Below are 19,756 nucleotides of genomic sequence, written 5' to 3'. Positions count from 1 at the left end.
AATCCTTTGGGGTTTTTAGCTTTAAATCAAAGAAGTAGTGGTCCCTAATGATGGGTGTATAGTTCAATAAAAAGTAGAAAGCTTCAGTACTAACAAAACAAGATAAATGTCTGGACCATTCACCAAGGGTGTCTGCAGTATGTAAAAAGTTTTTACATTTATGAGAGACCGAAAGATATTTAAATTATAAAAAGGCATAGACTGCAAGACTTAATTTTCCGATTTCATCTTTGATTTGATAAGAAAGGCCAAAAACAGAGATGGATACAGGAGTAATGTTGAAAAGGGAAGGGTTGTGAAAAGAAGATTTGTTGACAGGATCTTAAGTTGGAAAATATTTCAGCTTGCCAAAGCCTACAGAAAACAAGCATGCACAATACTTCAACACACACCCAATCGATGGCAATATCCAGCATTTTGTACAGAGTTCAAAACGAACTAGAGTTTTCATGTCAAATACCTAAAGAGGAATTCAATTACTATTTACTGTAGGTAGGACATCTAAATGAACCTATTATGAAAGAGAGTGCACCTAAAGCTTTTTTTCAAAAGACAATTATCCACAAATCAAACACCTTCAGTATGAAACAGGAATGTTTAGAAATGAACAAAATGGAGCCTGCCACGAACATTAATCTACCACCCACTCTTCGGCAAGACTGCCACTGCAACAACCAGTGTGTCTTCTTTTATATGTGCGTGTTCTATTGCCATTTTTCATCACATAGCTGATATGCCTGGTCTTGCCTGCCTCGATCGTCTCAGTGCTGAACTAAATCAAAGAGCAGCCCAGTGTGCGATTGCACAACAGCTGCTCATGCAAAGAAGAAAAGTATACTTAGTAAGGGTAGGGTATGTTGAGGGTGAAGAAATGGCTGCTGGCTGGCACCTGTAAGTGTGCAGTTGGCAACAAATTGACACATGGTGTTGTCCGCGGCACAGTTCCAGACGGGGTTACTTCCTGCTCCTTTCAAAAGCAGCTCAAGCTCACTATGGTTTCCAAGCTACAGTTACTTCTTTGTTTTTAGTCTGAGGATGCCTGTTGTTTTCATTTTCACACTGTGATTCTGCTTGCTGCATCCTTGCATCTTTCCCAACTGGTAGGTATGGCCACTAGAGTCACAGATGAGCAGCAAAGGGGGAGGGAGAATGGGATCTCTGTAGAAAATGTTCAGTGATGCTGACAATTTAGTCATGCTTTCATTATAAAAAAGAAATGCAACAAAATATATGCACCAACCGTGTTTTCTATGATAAAGTACAAACAAAGGTTTAAATAAAGGCTAAACTGCCAAACAATTTTGTTGATTAAAAAAAATAGAAAAATCAAGTTTGAAGCTGCACTATACACTTTAGGTTAATTTGTAAGAAACTAGATGAAAGGAGTTGAACTGCTTATTCGAACAATAATATGAACCACATTCATCCTACTATCATTAGATGAATGCACACATTCTTCTGCCTGTGAACCTAAATCTTCTTCCAGGGGTCACCTGACAGTCAGGTCAAGTCGATTTTGAATGGGTCCATGCAGTGTCTGGTAAATATCTTTAACATATACAGCACTTCTATATTTGTAATGTCAATACAATATTATGTAGAAGGTTTTGGGCTGACGTCCACCATAGCACCACTCAACCCAGTGTAATCATGTCTAAACCGATCTGACAAACAGCATCGCTGGGGGTAAAAGTTAGAGAAAAACTGAACCTGTGCTGTAGCGTTCTAGCAGGAAAATGGAATTTATTGTTTATTGTCAGACACTCTGAATTTGTACTACTTTGAGCAGGGAGCACACATAACCAAGAGGAAACAAGTGTAAGTAACGCCACAGTTATATTTAGTAATATGCAAAGCATAAGAAAAGATTTGCTTAGTCATCAATGAAATGACTCAAAGAGTTCAATTGTGTGCGTTAGACGCTAATGATCTTGATAATGTCATCACTTGTGTGAGGTATCAATGTGTGAGGTATCAATGTGTCTTCATTGTGCTTCATCTGAAACAGCTGGACCTTATGTTGAGGAAAGGCAGACTTTGTAACTTTGTACCGGATAGAGTAGACATACAGTACTGTGAACCACAGCTCCTTATTTGGGTCTTGTTCTTACAGCTACAGCAGCGGCCAGCTGCTACAACTAAAGGTTTTCCCACTGCCATTACCTAAAAGCCAGACAGCGCAGTCTGTAAATATGTGTGTGCTGCGGCACTCGTTCACTCATATATACACACACCACCCACACTCACTGTACGTCATGAAAATGGGGAGCGTAGCACTGATATTTTGTTAGGCTGTCAGACCACTGTATACTAACGGATGAGTTTACTGTGAGTGTATCAGTGATTATATTGAGGCCTATTGCATCCACATTTCACACCTACACACTCAAACAAATAAATATATAAATAAAGGTGACCACTTATGTGACAAAACATCTGTACTACCAGGAAATAACATATTCCATCATTCCATCAGACACGATACCACGCAGATTGAAAACCACCAACAAAGGAAGCATCGTGGTGGTGTAAATGGGGGGTTTAGGATGAGAGAGCTGCGGCAACCAAACTATAGTACTGTGCTCCTGAGCTTTACGCAAAGGAATGGTAAGTATATGTTACTCTTGTGTTCAAAGAAAGGTGTGAAGACGACTTGTGTCTTTCCATGTTTCAGTACTTTGAAACATGCAAAGCAATAGGACGAGCAAAGGTTTTGTTAGATGTGGGTTAACAACAGTTTACTCCCAGACCTATTTTACAGTGTGCTGGCTCTGTTCACCAAACTTCCAAGCAACTGCAAATTATGACTGACTCAGTGCAAGCAAGCCTTTATGACACAATTAATATTTTTTTTAGGCAATAATTTTTACTCTTTGAAAGTATTAACAAACACTGCAATGTTTTTGTTTGGCAAGTTAAGACAGAATCCTGCACAATCACCCACGGTTGGGGTCACAATCAGGAAAAGGACCACCGGGACAGCTGAGGGGGTCTGAAAGGGAATCTTTTATTATGCTATTAAATTAAGTCTCAGATAAGTTTTGTCCCAGGCCCTGGAAGAGTTAACAAAACCCTGCACACAGGAAAACCTCATGTCACCTCCTGCTCACATCACTCAGCGTTTCAAGTGTAACAGCTGCTTCCTTCCACACATAACAATATCCTCACTCATTCATACTGAGGGCTTAACTGTCCCACATAACACAGTGGGGATACTGGATATCGTATGCACTGGAAAACTGTTTTGATTATCAATAATGTGGTTGTTTCTGGAAAGATTTGATTGAGGGTGCCCACTTATCACGTTGGATTGAAGGGATTAAAGTGAATAAATAGAGCTGTGTACTTTGAGAAACTTGTGTAAGTCAATTTATTTAATATATTTTAGTCACTTTTCCCTGATTCTGATAGGATTCAACAGCTGCCTCTTCTCTAACACATTAGCACATATCAAAGCCTGTAACTCATACTATGTTCAGCTCTTGTCAAAAAGCAGTGAATCACTGACATATTAGGTAGCTGATTTATGTTTTATGTGTCAGCCACCTGATATTACTGGTTTTCTGCCACATTAAGTAGAGGTTTTTGGCATTAAATGACTGCTCTGTCAACAAATACATTTAACTCCTCATTTTTAACCCCCCTTTTATGCACAACAAAGCATAAGGCCGAAAAAAGCAAACCCTAAATAAAATTTGTAATTAGTAAGGGCTACACTAATGAGCTTGGTGTAGCCAATTAGACTGAACAGTGAAGAACAAGAGTTTTAGGCTTCTTCTCTTGGACAACATGGTCTTTGGACTAAACGCTTGGTTCCGTTTCATTCTTTGGAGTCTTACGGAGAGAATGGTGGGCAGCACTTGAGGATTCAATAACTTTGTGTCCCTGCAAACCTCATAAAAGATAAGGATCAGCAAAACGCAAATTGTGAACTCTTGTTACATTTCGAGAGACTGTTGTTGCTGTGGTTCTTGAATCTTAAATTGGTTTATAGTATCGTGAGGTTCTTGCTTTCTAACAAGGTATAGTGTGTCGAGTTTTGTTTGGGATGGACTGGTGCAATTGTAAAATGTCCTAGGTGATTATGTGTTTGTACCACGTGTGGTCCAGCCATGAACTAAGGCTGTTAAAATGTAAAAACTGATACTCCCAAAGATCTGAATGAGTGTTTACAAATGTACTTTGTGGGGGTAAAAATGTCATTAAATAAAAGTATTACAAGCTTAATAAAACCACACATGCCCAGGTTTAAATGGCTATTAAAATAATTTGTGCATATTTACTGTAGGTGCCAAAGGAGCACACAAAACATGAGATGCGTCCTTCTTTACATCCATTATAAGCAGGTAAAAATCTACAGTAGTTGTTGTCTCATGATAGAATTTGATAGTATCCTATCAAGTTGTTTGATATACCTTGATTTACAACCTTTGGATGATATTCTATAAGTCCACAGTGTGGAGGAATTGCTGTGTGCATACACATTTGCAACGTCACATGCAGTGTCCTGATGGCTCATTGGATGATGCACGAGCGCATGAAGTGTACTTACTGTATGATGCTGTGGGCGTTCATCCGCTTGTGACATAAACTGCTCCATTTACTTTGGACCTAGCGGATGCTGCCAACTAATACAGAAAGTCCCGACCAATAAACAAAAACAAGATCCAGAGTGGGTGATGATTTTGTGAAACCTTTAACAACTAAACATTACTGTGGGTAAAGTTCAAAACAAAGTGTAAACTATGACACACTCCAGCTGTCATGAGGTAAGAAGTGATGTCAGAGAGAATAACAAACTGTTTTGTTGATAAGCTTTTAACTAAGTATTGCTCAGATATTGTGTATTTCAGATTTTGACTTTTCCACAGAAGTTTTTGTCACTCACGGTTTTGTGCTGTGAGAAACTGATGGGAGCCTGATGAGAACCCTGATTTTAATATCTATGGCATTTTTTGTAAACTCGCCTGCAGGCTGTATAAAACCAAGCAGAAGGTGGCAGCTACTTTTTAATGTAGTTTGTTGTTTTACTTCCAAAGGCTAAAACCTGGCATCATTGTACCTTCTATTTCGAAATCACAGTGCTAATAATAATTTGTTTCACACCGTGTGTCTTTCAGATTACAACATCTTATTTGCTCCACAGAGCCTGAACTGAATGCTGAGCTTGTGTTCAAACCTGCTAACTGACAAGATCCGAGATTCTGTTTCAATAAAATCTTCAACCTCAGAGAAATGCATGTCTGGACCTCAGGACTGAGGATAATTTTGAGAGTGTGGCTATGACTAATAGCACAGTAGCCTGATCCACAGAAGCTGACAAGCTGTTCTCCAGTGGCCTTTAAATACAGAACGCTTGGCAGATGAGAAGGCCCGTTACCCACACCAATCAATAGAATCGACTGACTTGCAGATACTCCACATTCAGCCACGACCACAACTAACATCCTTTAGCGTCATTAAAGATGAGTTTATCTTGTAGCTGGCGTAGCAGGGGTGAGTAAGTTTTGTTTTTACTATGCAGACTAAAGAGCGACTTAGAAGGAATGGAGGAAGTTGTTGTTTATCTAGTTCAAAGTAGTACTTACTGAAATGTTGTACTTACGTAGGAGAGATATCAACACTTACTGGAAGAAACCGCAGTTCTTTGCGCCTGTTGTATGTTTAAATTATGCACTCTGTAACACTTAACATGAATAACAAAACCATCAAATAATGTGTTTTCATTGCAAAACTGGGAAGTTGCTGAATCATACCAAAGTGTATTAACACATCTTTTAATCATTTTGTGTCATTTATCCTCAGCTTGCCTCAGTAAGTAGGAATATCACTGTTAAACATGATGTTACCTCGCTTTACCTGGCTAAAATGACAAGTGGTAATTAGGCCTTTAAAAGTCTTGCCTCACACTGACAAGTTGTAATAATTGGTGTAGAAAATGTGTTTAAATGATCATAAATTTACCAACATCTACATCCCAGGACACATGGAACGTAATAGGGCATCTAATAAACATCATCTATATCACAGCAAATTAGACACATCGTGATGTTGCAAAGATGCTAATGAGTTGTTTTGTCCACTCAGTTCTAAGTTATAATGCAGATGCTCATGATGCAGAGTAAAAATATGTAAAGGTATGTTTGTGTGCGCATCTGCAGGTGGGTGGGCCTGGGTGCATGGGTGTGTGTGCTCGTATGCTCAAAATTGTGGCTGGTGGGCCCCAGCATGACTGCTCAGGTTGGAGCAATCATATGTTCAGCTGTGATTTCCATCAACACATTCCTGGACGCTCACACACACTCTCAGTGGAACTGCACACAGCACCCCCCAAGGATGTGACCTGCAGCCTGCAGACACATGGCTGCCTCACAACCGCTTATCACAACACAGCAGCCTGTAGGATAAAGGGAGGCCTTAATCTAGAGCCACGTGGAGCCAAGCAAACTTTGACTAGTGTGGCTCCTTCACACTGGCCTTATAGAAAACAGTTGATGATATACTACACCCTTCTGCAGAAGGCCAGCAGGCCTTACCATGCCACACTGATTACAGGGTAGAGGTCGGACCACATGGACAACAAATGGTCCTTGGCTTTCTACACTGGGGGTTGGTCATGAAACACCACTCTGGATATGGCAGCAATTGTTCCAGAGACTGCAAAAAGATGAAGTTCCAAAAGACTATTGTAAGACCAAGAAATGCCATATATTATACATTGGGTCACATTGTCTATGTTTGCAAAATACAGATAATAAAACATAAAAGAAAGTCTTGTCTATTCATAGGAGAAAGTGAAAATTTTCCTGATTTGTCTAGTGTTTAAAACTGTAAAGGAGTTAAGATGCAGCACAGAAGAAGTCTTAAGGCTGACGCACTGATAACAAGCAACTTAAACATTCAACTCAGCAGAACATCCAACCATCTGCGAGGAGTAATTATACAGTGACTGGCACTTAATCAGCTGACAGTGTATGCTTCTCTTTTTCTGGTCAAAATCCCCACACAGGTCCAATCAGTCAATGTTATTGGCAAACTGCATTGCTGGCACAGAGCCATAATATACTGCGTGCTTTAAAATGCATGAGAGGGTCACTTTGAGTTTAGACTTGGCCCTGAACACGCTGGTTATTTTTTCCCACCCAAGGCAATTTGCACACCATGCTCGACATCTCGGCTCAGAGTCACAAGGGTGTCACATTTGTCTCGCAACACAAATATTGATATGGGTTGGCTGGGCTGAATAATGACCATATGCTATGTATGTGGAGTATCAGTAATTTATGGCAAGTGGCAGTGATTCTTTCCTTCTACATACTTGCTTATATGACATGTCACTTTTTATTTAAGTAATGTTTTGGAACCCCTTTCAGATTACACCTCAGGAATACGTGTCAGGTTTGTCAGGCACTCCTTGTGTAATTGATGCTAGACATATCAGCTCGGCGTCTATGTTCAAACTCATTTATTTGGTGAGTACAGGTGACATTTTATCCAACTACAGTATCACTGTTTAAAACTCCTACTAAAAGCATCAATGCCGACAAATACTAAATAATAGTAACCTGGTAAATAAACAACTTGACAAACAGGAGCTACCCTCATCCTCAATGTAATGCGAACACAAGTCAAATGAGGGACCGTGTGAGTTTTTGAGCTGGGTTGTGGTGGCCTGGATTCACCATGTGGTGGAGCTGAGTGATGGTTTCCCAAAGTCACCACAAGAGACAGCGAGCAGATGCAGACATGTGTTACAGTGTTTCTGAATGAGAACCATGCTCCGTGCCACGCTTTTTATTTGACTTTATTATCTATGTTCATTAGATTTCACTTTCGGCCTGTTAAAGAATGAAATCCAGAAATGCTAAAGGTGGCATTTTCCTAAGAGAAACCACCAAAGCAAAACAAGTTCAAGCTGAGTTAGCCTGCTTGCTGGATACAATCAGTAGACAAAACCATGTTCTTGCTCCCGACTGTAACCATCAGATACAGAAAGGTGACTTGTGGACAAGGTTAACAAATAACAACTGCATTCTAAAATGGGTGTGAAAATCTCCTCTGCAACACAGCAGGCTCTTGTCTTCCTCCTTTTTATACTGCTCTCTCTCTTGTGCCTCTTTCCTCTAGTTGCATCCCTATTCTCTTCATCTGCTTTCTGTCATGCATTCCCTCATTTTTTAATGTTTCCCCCTTTATCCACGCTCTCTTCTGCTTTTGCTCTCTCTGTCCATCTATATCTGCACCCCTCCCCTCGTTCTCCCTTCCTAGAAGGCACACATACACAGATAATACTGCGGCTACATGCTGCTTCGGCAGCACACTGCAGCAGGCAAGCATACTCCACTGCAGCCCTTTAACACAATAGCCATTTCTCTTATGACCTCATGATGAAGAAGCTCTTTGCTCTGAAGAAGCAAACTGTTACATAGGCAGAAAAAGCATATTATTGTCACAAACATTTTCTGCAAACGACATGTCTTTTTTTTTTCCCCCCATATCATTATCTCAGCCTTTCATCAGCATATCCTAATCACAGCAACATGTGCTGTTTGGTGCCATTTCCTTTTCCCAATGTATGAAGTTTCGGTGATACCCTCCCCCGTCTGTGGACATGCCACCACTGATTCGTCCTGTCTTGTCTTCTCCCCTGAAGCATGACAAAACTGCTGTTGTAACACAATGGGACTTTTTATTGAACACTAAACATATTTACACATAAACTAAACAAAACCAAATGGAGGCAGACATCTAGTGCTTGTGGTAGACGATAAAACATACAGTGATGCCATTGTTTGAATATCCTAGATTGATTTAAATAAATGTCAGTGCCGACAGATGGTCCCACAAGGATATACATAGATGTATTTACAGTACACACATGCACATGTAAAAACATATTTTGTGAATAAGACACAAAAATACACAAATGTGCTTTAAAGTCAGATTTACCTACTAGCACCCAATTTACCCCATAGTTTTCATCAGAAGCAGTAATAGCAGGTTTAACGTGTTTTAAAAATTGTGTGCTGTTACTAAAAACACTGTCTAGTGTACCGTGTCATTGCTCAGTCATGTATTATCCATTATAGCTACTGTACATCTCAGCCCACTTATTCAATGCTTTGTAATATAATATTGTTCCTTTGATTTTACTGCATTACTAGAACGTTTGCCTACAAAGACCATCATATAGAGTTTCACAGGGCACATGTTCATAAGCCTTCATTAAACTCTCAGACCAACAGGTGCTATCACCAGGGATTCCCCCGAACTTTGCACGGTAGAAAGCATGATTTACCCAATTTCATTTAATTGCCATTAAACATCACTGTTACTTAGGGATTGTTCTTTATCACATTAAGCTTGGGATCATGCATTGCTGACCCATTTAGTTATTCCATGCTCATCGGTAAAATTAAATATGTCATTGCACTGGAAACGCAAAAGTGTCACACATTCTGGCTATACAACTACACTGAAGCTCTTCACATTTTAGGAAAGAAAACAAGAAGCAAAGACACATTAGATTGCTACTTCAGCTAGCTGGAAATCGAACTGGCATGTTGGAACCATTGAGAATCACTGCATTTTCAAACACAATGGGCTCTTTATTTGGAAAGAGCTGCTATTCTAATAATGCTGCTTAAATCTGCTAACCATAAACAAAAGCGCTAAAAGGTTGGCCTTGACAAATGTAAGGGAGAAGGAGGAGTGTGTCTGAATGTGAATGAAAGGACACAGAGTGATGACTAAACATCAGTTCCTCCCTTTTCCTCACCAGCTACACTTCATGCCAGTGTGAGATGTCTACAGAAATCATCCTGTTGTCAAGGTCACCAATGGAAATGAGAGGATCTCCTCTGTGGTGTGATATGAAGAACATTCCTTGGCATTGCATTATTTTTTAACTCACTTAAAAAAAAAATAAAAATAAAAACACTGAAGGCTTAGTGAAAATATATGAGTCAGACATGATTCACTTGCAGAAGCAGTCGTGCCTTTTCAGTTCCATTAAAAAATGACATTATCTGTATTCACTCTGTTCAACATCAAGAACTCCTTGTCTGCACAGTGTCAAAGTCTTTTCAGACATTATTCAGCTAATAGAGAACAGCCAGGTAAAATCAGTGTGCAAGCAGAAAGTTCCTCAAGCACATGGTGTAATTTCTGACTCATGTGCGCCAGACAGTGAGCCGCACAGTTCTTTGACAGCCCGGATAACATCAAGTCATTTCTTGAAAAGATGCAGCAGCAAAGCCACATAAATTGTATCAACATATCAAGGCCTTTATATTTGGTTTTATACTGGCTCCATGGACTCAGACAACAAGCTTCCCTCAACAGACTCACACACACTATACCCGCACCACTTTGAAGAAACACAAACTCACCACCCCACCAAATGCAAGCAGCTGTTATCAAAACTCTTTCATCTGATGCCTCACTTTGCAATACACACAGACACACACACACTCACATGACTACTGAAGAAGCCTGCTATTGTTGATTCTATCACACACTGAAGATTTAGACACTTTTTACAACTTTTGTATTCTGTGGAGCCATGGTTTAGGTTTTAAACTCTATATTCTGCTGCTTTTGTTCTGTGGTAGTGATGGCCAAAGGCATTACGCAGTTGGTTTCACTCACTAGTAGAAGTTGCCATGAATGATAGAGATCACACCATACATTAATGGGCTAGGTTCACATGTGTGGACAGTTGTTCTTCATGCATGTTACTATTGTCACATGCCCATTTGCGATGTATCCTTAAGATCTCTCAATTGGCAAGAGAACAGTCATAACAACAACAATGCCAGTACATCTGTGCCACCTCACTTGTATCTAAGGCATCAGTACTCACAGCTTTGGACGTTAACAGTGCCAGTGGAGTTGTCCTTTCCCAGCGGGTTCTCCACAACACATGTATAATTCCCAGAATCCTCCAGTTTTGCTTGGCTGATCAGGACTCTGGAGTTTCTCCTGTGGGAGACAACATTTGCACAGCTGAGTCAGGGGAATCAGAGCCGGGAGGAAATAACATGGAAACGCAACAAGTGGAAACATGGGGGACAGAGAGGCAGACAACTGGGTAAACTGCAGCATGGCAATAACTCTTGATATGAAGCAAAATCACCTACTTTGTGCTTGAGATATATCTGGTATAATTAGTATTATTAGTAGTAAATGTATTAGTATATTAGCATAGTTATTATTATTGTATTTTTTTACATATTCTTCAGGTTCAGGTTCAGTCAGTTATGTTAATGTATGGTTCTGCAACAAAGGAAATCCCAGCATCCCCTAACAGGCCTCGCTCAGATAAGTAGTAAAATTTGTCAGTACACTTCAAGATGCAAAAAAGGTCCATTCTAACTCCTTGTCTTTAATTTAAGTGTTAACAATTACTACTGAGTGGGCAGGATCACAGGCAGGGATATGTAGAGGCAAACCAGCAAAGGTGAAAACGTATTTCGCTGAGCAGGTTTTATCCAAATCAAGGGGTCCCAGGTACTGAATGTTTTCATGTGGCTTGACACATGACTGGCTAAGCACACTTGCACATAGACAGAAGGATGGACCTTTATTCAAATTCTATATTAATATCAACTTTTCTGTATATCTTTCCACTTTGAAGTACCTAGAATTTCTTTCGAATTATCGGCCACGGGTGATTTGTACTCACTTGCTTTTCTTAATTTTGACTTCTTTGCTTTTCTTGAGCTCAATGCCATCTTTGAACCATCTGTAGGTAGGGACAGGGTTCCCTGTGGCCTCGCACTTAACTATGAGCGCTTCTCTCTCGTTCACTATTATTGGATTCTTCATCGGTTTTAACCTTGGAGCAGCAGCTAAAAAGAGAGAGAGAGAAAGAAACAGTGTTATTAACACCTTTACACAAACTTTGTTCATTTACAATGGTCTGTGGGGGTTTTAGGAGAAACAGTGAGACAAACAATAACAGAGCGAGACTAAGGCCAATCTTCACCTAAATGGAGAGAGCCAACGACTCTCTCATGTCACCATCAGATCTTGTCACTAGATACATTATCGACTTTGTCTCAGACTATTAAACAGGCCGAGTCCCAATCCAGGTTTGCTGCTATAAAAACACTTGAGGCAATATTTAGCTCATGAGGAAAATCTACAACTACAAACTCATGTGCAATTAAAGGCTATTCATAAAGAAGAATGGCCAATAACATCACGGTATGTCACAATATGAACTATTTTTTGTGACAATATCAGATAAACAGTAAAGATAAAGCTATAATGTCTTATTAATCTTGAAAATGTCTATCACAAATTTAATTCATCCACTTATTCAACAATTAACATATTCTGTTTAGCCATCATCATGTTAATCTGTAAAGTTTATTATATGTGATAATTGAGAAAAACATACTTTCCTTAAAGGAACAAAAATTAATTGAAATGTTGCAAACTTTGGCACACACACGCGCACACACACAAACACACACTTGCCAGCTGACAGCTGCACACATGTTTAGGAGAAGACTCATCCAGGGTGGAGCAAGAAAGAAGGGGTGAACAAGGGTCAACCAGGGGCTGGCCAAGATGCCCCCATTTCTCTCTATTTTTCATGGATAAGCTAATCAAAGGAGTCCCACAATATCCAGCTGTTTCCTGTGCATCACCTCTAAAGGATGACAGCAGAATTAAGACAAACAAAGCATGACAAGCAAAGTGAAGTATACCTTGGTAATGACTTCAATTAAGCACTGAAATAGAGATGCACTAAAATTATCCCCTGCTGTCCTATTTTTTAAGAGACTGTCCTATTTCACTGACCTGGTAAAGGCGAGATGTCTGCACAGAAGGACTTAGTGATGCTGCAAGTTTAATTTCTTTGTGGGTTTAGGTTGTGAAGAATTTGGTGTACAGTTAGAGTTGTGTCACTGAAAAATATGGATCTACACTCCTACAACATATATTAGTCACTGTGAAATAGTTGTATGTAATGTACTTTGAGAAATGATTCCAAGTAAATTCTGCAGAGGTCACCGTGTTTTATTACTAATCTTAACTGAGTGACATACACAAGTGTTTATTAAAGCAACACCTCTTGCTTTGTACACCGGGAAGATGTGGAAATCAAATAATTCTGCCAACACTAACCGGTAAGTACCCTGTGAGTATGTCCTATGTCTGACAGTGTATCTTCCAATCCACACTCTGACATTGAAGCTCTACTCTGCCACCTCTGGTCACTTGGCACAAATGCTAATGATAACTGCCAGAAGTCACCGCTCTCAGCTGCAGCTATGAGTGTCTTTGGTTCCAGGCCCTGAATGACTTCTCAGTTAGTGTCAGTCACACAGCTACTAAGACCAGAAACAAAGTTTTAAATATGATGTAAATTATTTCGTAAATGAAGTGCATGCTATTAATGTAAAACTATCTTAATTTGTACAACAAATAAGTGGCATCATTCCCAGATCCAAAGACCTCTGGCATTACATACATTTCTTTGCTCACTGACTTAATTATGTAGATTTTTTTCAGATTAGATTTAGTTTGAGCAGAATAAACACTGATGTTTTGAAAAATGTAGGCAATTAAAATTACAAGGAGGCATGATTTTTACAAGATACTGAATACTAGATATGCTATGAATTGCCTGCCTGACACACACTCTGTGCCGTTTTCCACTTGAAGTTGCAAAAAGCAAAATGTCAAATTTAAAATAGCTCCTAAACAACCCAGATCAATGGAAAAGCAACTATCTTTAGTTCAGGCAATGCAATTTGTTACTAAAATTAGTCAGAAGCTGGAAAGACAGTGGACTTTTATCTGTGAACAGCTTCCTGCTTGAAAATGTGTGTGATTATATTCATGGCAGTTGGAAAAAAAAGACAAAGACTCTAAGACAAGCCAGATGAGCCCTTGTACTATGGTGCTTAGTAACCTTAATGAGCTTATTCCCAAGATGGATATTGGTGATGCAGTTATTTGAGTAGTTATTTCAAGATTTCGGGACAATATAAACCTCATTTATGTAGCATAAATATGGTTTTACTGGAAGGTATCAAAATGAAAACATGTCACACAGTTAATCTCCAGTGTACCATACTTTTTCATTCAGCATTTGACTGCCTCACCTTCATCAGAGTGGCCATGCGTTTTACTTTAACAGACGTGTGCTGAGGCCCAAACTGGTCTGCACCTTTCTGTGTGTGCAATCTCAAAGAAAGACATAACATTATATATGCTGAACATAAACTATATATCACTATTTAAAATCAACTCTGCAAGTGGTGTGTGTTTGATGATAGCCTCCAGCATAACCATACTCTGTATATGAGACGTCTAATGTTCCAGATGTTCTTCATTAAACATTTTCTGTTGCTCAACAAATGCTATATAGGCCCACTGATGCTGCTGTGTAATGGCACGTGCCATCTTTGACGCGCACCTGAACCACAGAGTTTCATTATCTGTTCTTAAATTACAAATATTTTATTTACAAAGAAAATTAGTTTAACCACAAAACAAAAAGGACTGTCTACTTCTCCAGGAGTCTCTAAATTTCAACTGCTAGTCATGATTTCCACACGCACTTAGCTCAGTCCAGCACACAGCCTGAGGAAAGCCTTGTCATTCAAAGTCAAGCAAACAGCAGGAATGCACCATAAAGAAAAAGGTTTAGTGCTCCATGTGGACACAGGCTTGTCCTTGCCAAACACTTCAAACAAGCTTTGTCCTTGCCTGGAAATCTTACAGAAACACATGACCGCACGTGACGGACAAGACTTAAGTACAGATCAATTAAATTAAAAGTATATTACATAAAGTATATTAACTTCCCTAATAAGATTTTTTTAACAAGGAAATAAAGAGTTGTTTTCTTTGGAAATAAAATCATTTATTAGAGACAAATGGCTATCTTGCTTTCCATTACACCAATGGAAAAGGGGTCAGGCAGAAATGATAAACCCTCAACAACAGCCTGATTCTCTCTTTTGAAGCGAAGGGGCAGCTGCAGACATGGACTATAAAAAACAAAATTGAGAATAGAAGCCTATCTGGTGTGTCAACAGCTCATGCCTTGGGTAACAGTTGGAAATTTTAACCCAGAAATAAGTTTGGAGAAAACTTGCAGATGATGAATTAACAATTTCCGATATAACAAAGTAAATTTTTGCTTTACTTCCAGGGGCTTAGAAAAGGAATGTGAGGCATGCCTTTGTGTTTCCTTTCTAGACAAAGAGTCCCTGATTACTCTGATGTTATGTCATTTCACTGCATGTAATCGAAAGACAAATTACATGGTGAGACAGCTAGAGATATGGCTTTTGCATGTGGGAATGGACTAGCCAATGTAATACAACATCTGTTCAACGAGATCATTTCAACAGTCTCGTACCACAACAAATACACTTTCACCAAATAATTATCTGCTACATGTTTATATATGACTCAAATGCTCTACTTCTCTCTCACTTTGCTCTGTACAGAATACTGGACCTTTTCAAATTCATAACACATAGTTTATGTTTTGCTGTGACAGTACAGCGTTTGAAGTCATTAATAATACAATTTTCTAAACTATTTATTTCTTGATTAGATTACTGCTAAACTGTTTTCCTACCTCTACATACAACCTCATTGTTATTGTATTGCTTCAATTAATTAGGATTTTATAAGTGGAAGTTCACAGAAAATTACAATCACTATTTTAGTTTTAGTAAATGTTTAGTTGTTTTCTCTACACATTTTTTAACTGTTTTTGCAATGGGTCTGCCTTAATATATTTTAATATGTGAATTTTGTACTTTGGTACTTTTAAGCAATCACTTACATTTTGTGTATATGGTAAATGGGCTGCTTGTATAGATATTAGAACATGGACAATTGCCAATAAACAGAGCCTTTATTGTGTGACAGGATGTCATGCTTGACTGACAGTGGTTGGAATAACAGTGTAATTAATAATAGTGTAATTTGTTTACAACCGTCACTCGATATTATTTCTGTATGTGAAACAGCTGGATAGTTAAACAACCACATTACATTTTGAATAAAGCATGAACATCTTTGCTCACATCAGACTCTGTCAAAACCATGTCTTGCAATGCTAAAACCACAAACATCCAAAGTTAAAAGTCCATTAAGTTACCATGTAATGAACTGAGGTCTGCTTCTGAACATTTACATAATGTAAGGGCATGTAAGGGCAACTACACCAATTTTCAGCTTGTTCCCCGTGGCTTTAGTTTAGGCTGTAAATATACATAAATATTTACAAACTTCTCTCTGACTTCCCTATTTTAAAATATTTCTCTTCTTCTGGGTTGAGAAATGCCTCCAGATGGCATCACCCGGAAGAGTTTTTACATTATTAGGAGTATAGCTAACATCATCTGGGGAGCTCTGGAAAAGCAGCTTCACCTCCATAGTGTGAGCAACAGGGATAACATCATCTGAACTGAAGGTTCCTCCAAGTGATCTGGAGACATTTTTCAGCCAGGAGAAGAGAGATATTTTAATCTAGGTAAGTCAGAGAGAAGTTTAAAAACATTATTGTATATGTAAACCCTAAACTAAAGCCATGGGGAGCAAGTTGAAAATTGGTGAAGTTGCCCTTTTAAGCAATACCATTTATTTATTTTGTTTCTATGAACATTTCGCACTGGAATAAACTAATATTAATGTCACATAATACTTTTTCACAACCAAAGTCATAGCAAGAATGTTTTTTTGGTTTCTGGGTTAAATTGTTTTCAGTAATAAATAATAATGTTGTGTGCATTGCTGCACTTTACGTAGTTGAAACAACAGTACATCAGCGACATCAGTCAATTAGGTGATTTATTTTACTTGTCCTATGTTTCCCAGAAAGTCTCCTAAAAATGTAACACTCCTCGCTGTTAAATTTGCTGTTCAATGTCAGAATATTGCCAATAAATATGTATCAATTACAAAGGACACGGAATAAAAGTTATTACAGTTATTTAGAACCAGCTGATTACTTTACATTCATATCTTTAAGAAAAACAAGGCTTGTAGTCAACAAGTGAAAAACAGCTCATAAACAGTCAATATCAAGGCAGAGTTTCAGAGAATAGCTGACAAAAGTTCATGACTTTGAGCTTCCATAAATTAAAGTATCATTGTGATTTATACTGCATATTAGTAGAATATTACACCTACCTGTAGTTTTAGCTACTTTACAACTTCAAGAAGGTCAAATTATAAAACACACTTTATAAAACTCGGCAGTTAATCTTACCAAGATATTTCCACATAAACTGCTGTGGTAAATTGTCTGCTTGTAAAATAAGTGTAAAACAAGAATGGAGAATTATTGTTTGTGTAGGTAACTGTTTATCAGCGACTTTTCACTTTCACCTCGTACATGTTTCCCATATTTAAAAGTTAAACACAAGGAGTTCGCACTTAATATTTGTAGCAACTTTCACATTTTCCACATTTAGGGCTGCATTTACCTTTAGGGCTGCATAGTCCCTTTATGGAAAATTCCTTAGAAATTACAAATTGAATATCAGCATATATTTTGAATATATTTGTAATGTTTCCAGGAAATTATGTGCAAAATACGGGACCTGTAAAAGATGTGTTACCTAATTTGTTTAGCTAACAGATACATTTAAATCACGTAATACATTGTCCTGGTCTTTTGTCTTTTACGGTTTTATGATAATTACTTTCTGGAAATGTTCATGGTATTTTTGTGCACTGTTCTATAGTTACTGTTGCCCCAGCTGTGCTACAAAAAGCTACATGCAAATATTGTATAGGTGTAATTTACTTGGCATTTGCCTCTCAGTGGCAGCCACACGACATGGGTTGGTGTTACAAGTTATTTCAATATGACATTTAAGTTATCAAATGGACGTTTGTTTCACTACGCAAACCCAATGTAAATGGATGTTAATGCTACTGATGGCACAGAGAATGGCCTCCCCCTCTATAAAGCCTTCATTTAGATCTTCTTTCCAGTTTTACCTGTCTGGATCCTTCTGGGTTTCACCATCATCAGCATATCACTGCGAACAGACATTCCTAACAAATGAATTTTATTAGCACTGGATGCCCGGGTCAGAAATGACGAGGAGTCGATGTTAAATATTGGATTTGTACTGAGGGTTGCACTGCTTCCAGCTTCTGATTGACTAAACACACCTGATCCAGGTAATCAGTAGTGGGTTGGGCAGAGATAATTGGAAAACAAGCAGGACAGGGGCTCTCCACTGACCACTGAGCTACGCTGTGAAGAGAGAGCTCCAATGGGAGGCCCACAATAATATATCCTGCTTGGTATGTTAAGGTATATGTGGGTCATAGTACTTTGGGTTAAACCAATATCTGCCATTCTCCCAACCTGGATAAATGACATTCATAAATAAGCTTTGGTATCAAGAATGAAAATTGAGCTTGATACTGTTTTTGTGTTTTTGATGCCTACACCTAACCACATACAGGAATCAGGAAGTGAACCCTGGTCTGCTGTAGTTGTGCCCTTTATTCCATCTATTCTCTACCTCAGACAACTCTGGTGCAAGTAGTAAATACAGCACTTTGTTTTTTAAACCACATAACCTCAGAACCAGACCCAGAAAAGAATTACATTTGTCACCTCAATGTCTGAAAATTCAGGTTATGGTTATCCCAAATTGCTATTCAGTGGCAACTGCACTAGTTTGACGATTTTGAAGAAACATCTTCAAGAACCTTTCTTTTTAACACTGAATAGCACTTCTTGGCAATGTTGATTCAGCATAAGTGGAAAAATAATCCTGTAGTACATCAATATAATTTCCATGAGACATGGTTGATTAACATTACTTGGAAGTTCTTTGGTTAAATGATCATTTCAAATTGTAAATCTACAACTGCTATTATATTAAAAGAAGTCTTAAAGACATTCAAAAGACTTCAGTTTGCTTAACAATTCTGGTTTAATAAGCCATGTTCTGAGTTTACTGACTGTCAGCACAAGAAATAGAGTATTTCTATGCACATACAGTTTTTCTACGTGTTTTATAGGCACTATACTTTGAAAAATGTTGAATGGAGATTGCCATTAGCTGGCTTTCAGCTTAGTTTTCTCTTTGCAGTTGTTGTTTGTACCAACACACCGAAAAGCAATTTTGTAAGAGTAATTATCTGCAGCAAGATCACACATGAATTGGAAGCTAAGGTTGTGTGAGGATTCAACACCACCTCCCCTGACTACTGGTCTCCATGAACATTTTGTTGCTGAATAATATGAGTAGCTCTGTTTCATGTGTAAAGGTGTGGTGGGTGTTAGGTCATGATAAAAAGCATCTGGCACAAAATGAAGGAGCCAACTCTTCACTTCCGTAACTAATTATTACCACTCTCACTACACACGCAAAGCCAATCCCACAGAAAGGAACCTGTTGTATTTGGACTTGACATAAAATAAAATAAATGGTAGAATTTTCTGAAAAATAATGGCATCACCAGCAAAAGTATATTCGTGTAGGTCACGCGGATAGTACGGTGATTTCTAATTCCTCCTGAAAAATGACAAGAATACATTTATGTGGCATTGTATTGCTGTCAGATTTGTTGAAACACCTGGAGCATTTTGCTCGTCTTGTCTTATTCATAAGAAAGATTCTAAGGTTGCACAGGTTTCATTCCTTTGGATCTCTTTTTTTTTCCAATAAGGACCAACGTGTTGGCACAAATGTCTTTGTTGGGGTCTGCAAAAGTTTTTCCTTTCTAATCCGAGGCATGTTTC

At 38.5% G+C, this 19,756-nt stretch overlaps 1 protein-coding gene across 5 annotated transcripts in view; it reads right to left on the bottom strand.

Annotated features, from left to right (window-relative positions):
* The window catches only part of nrg2a (neuregulin 2a), a 64,576-nt gene that overhangs the window by 21,742 nt on the left and 23,078 nt on the right, over positions 1-19,756 (bottom strand). For all 5 annotated transcript variants that reach the window (XM_067494457.1, XM_067494459.1, XM_067494456.1 and 2 more), the window contains exons 2-3: positions 11,687-11,852; positions 10,865-10,983 (exon numbers count right to left, since the gene is read on the bottom strand). In XM_067494457.1, coding sequence (XP_067350558.1) covers positions 10,865-10,983; positions 11,687-11,852 — 285 coding nt within the window. The remainder of the gene's footprint in view (positions 1-10,864; positions 10,984-11,686; positions 11,853-19,756) is intronic.

The sequence above is a fragment of the Channa argus genome, chromosome 24 (assembly GCF_033026475.1).
Source record: "Channa argus isolate prfri chromosome 24, Channa argus male v1.0, whole genome shotgun sequence".
In the NCBI taxonomy this organism is placed as follows: domain Eukaryota; kingdom Metazoa; phylum Chordata; class Actinopteri; order Anabantiformes; family Channidae; genus Channa; species Channa argus.
Note: the sequence above shows the minus strand (reverse complement) of the source record. Positions and strands in the feature narration are given on the sequence as shown.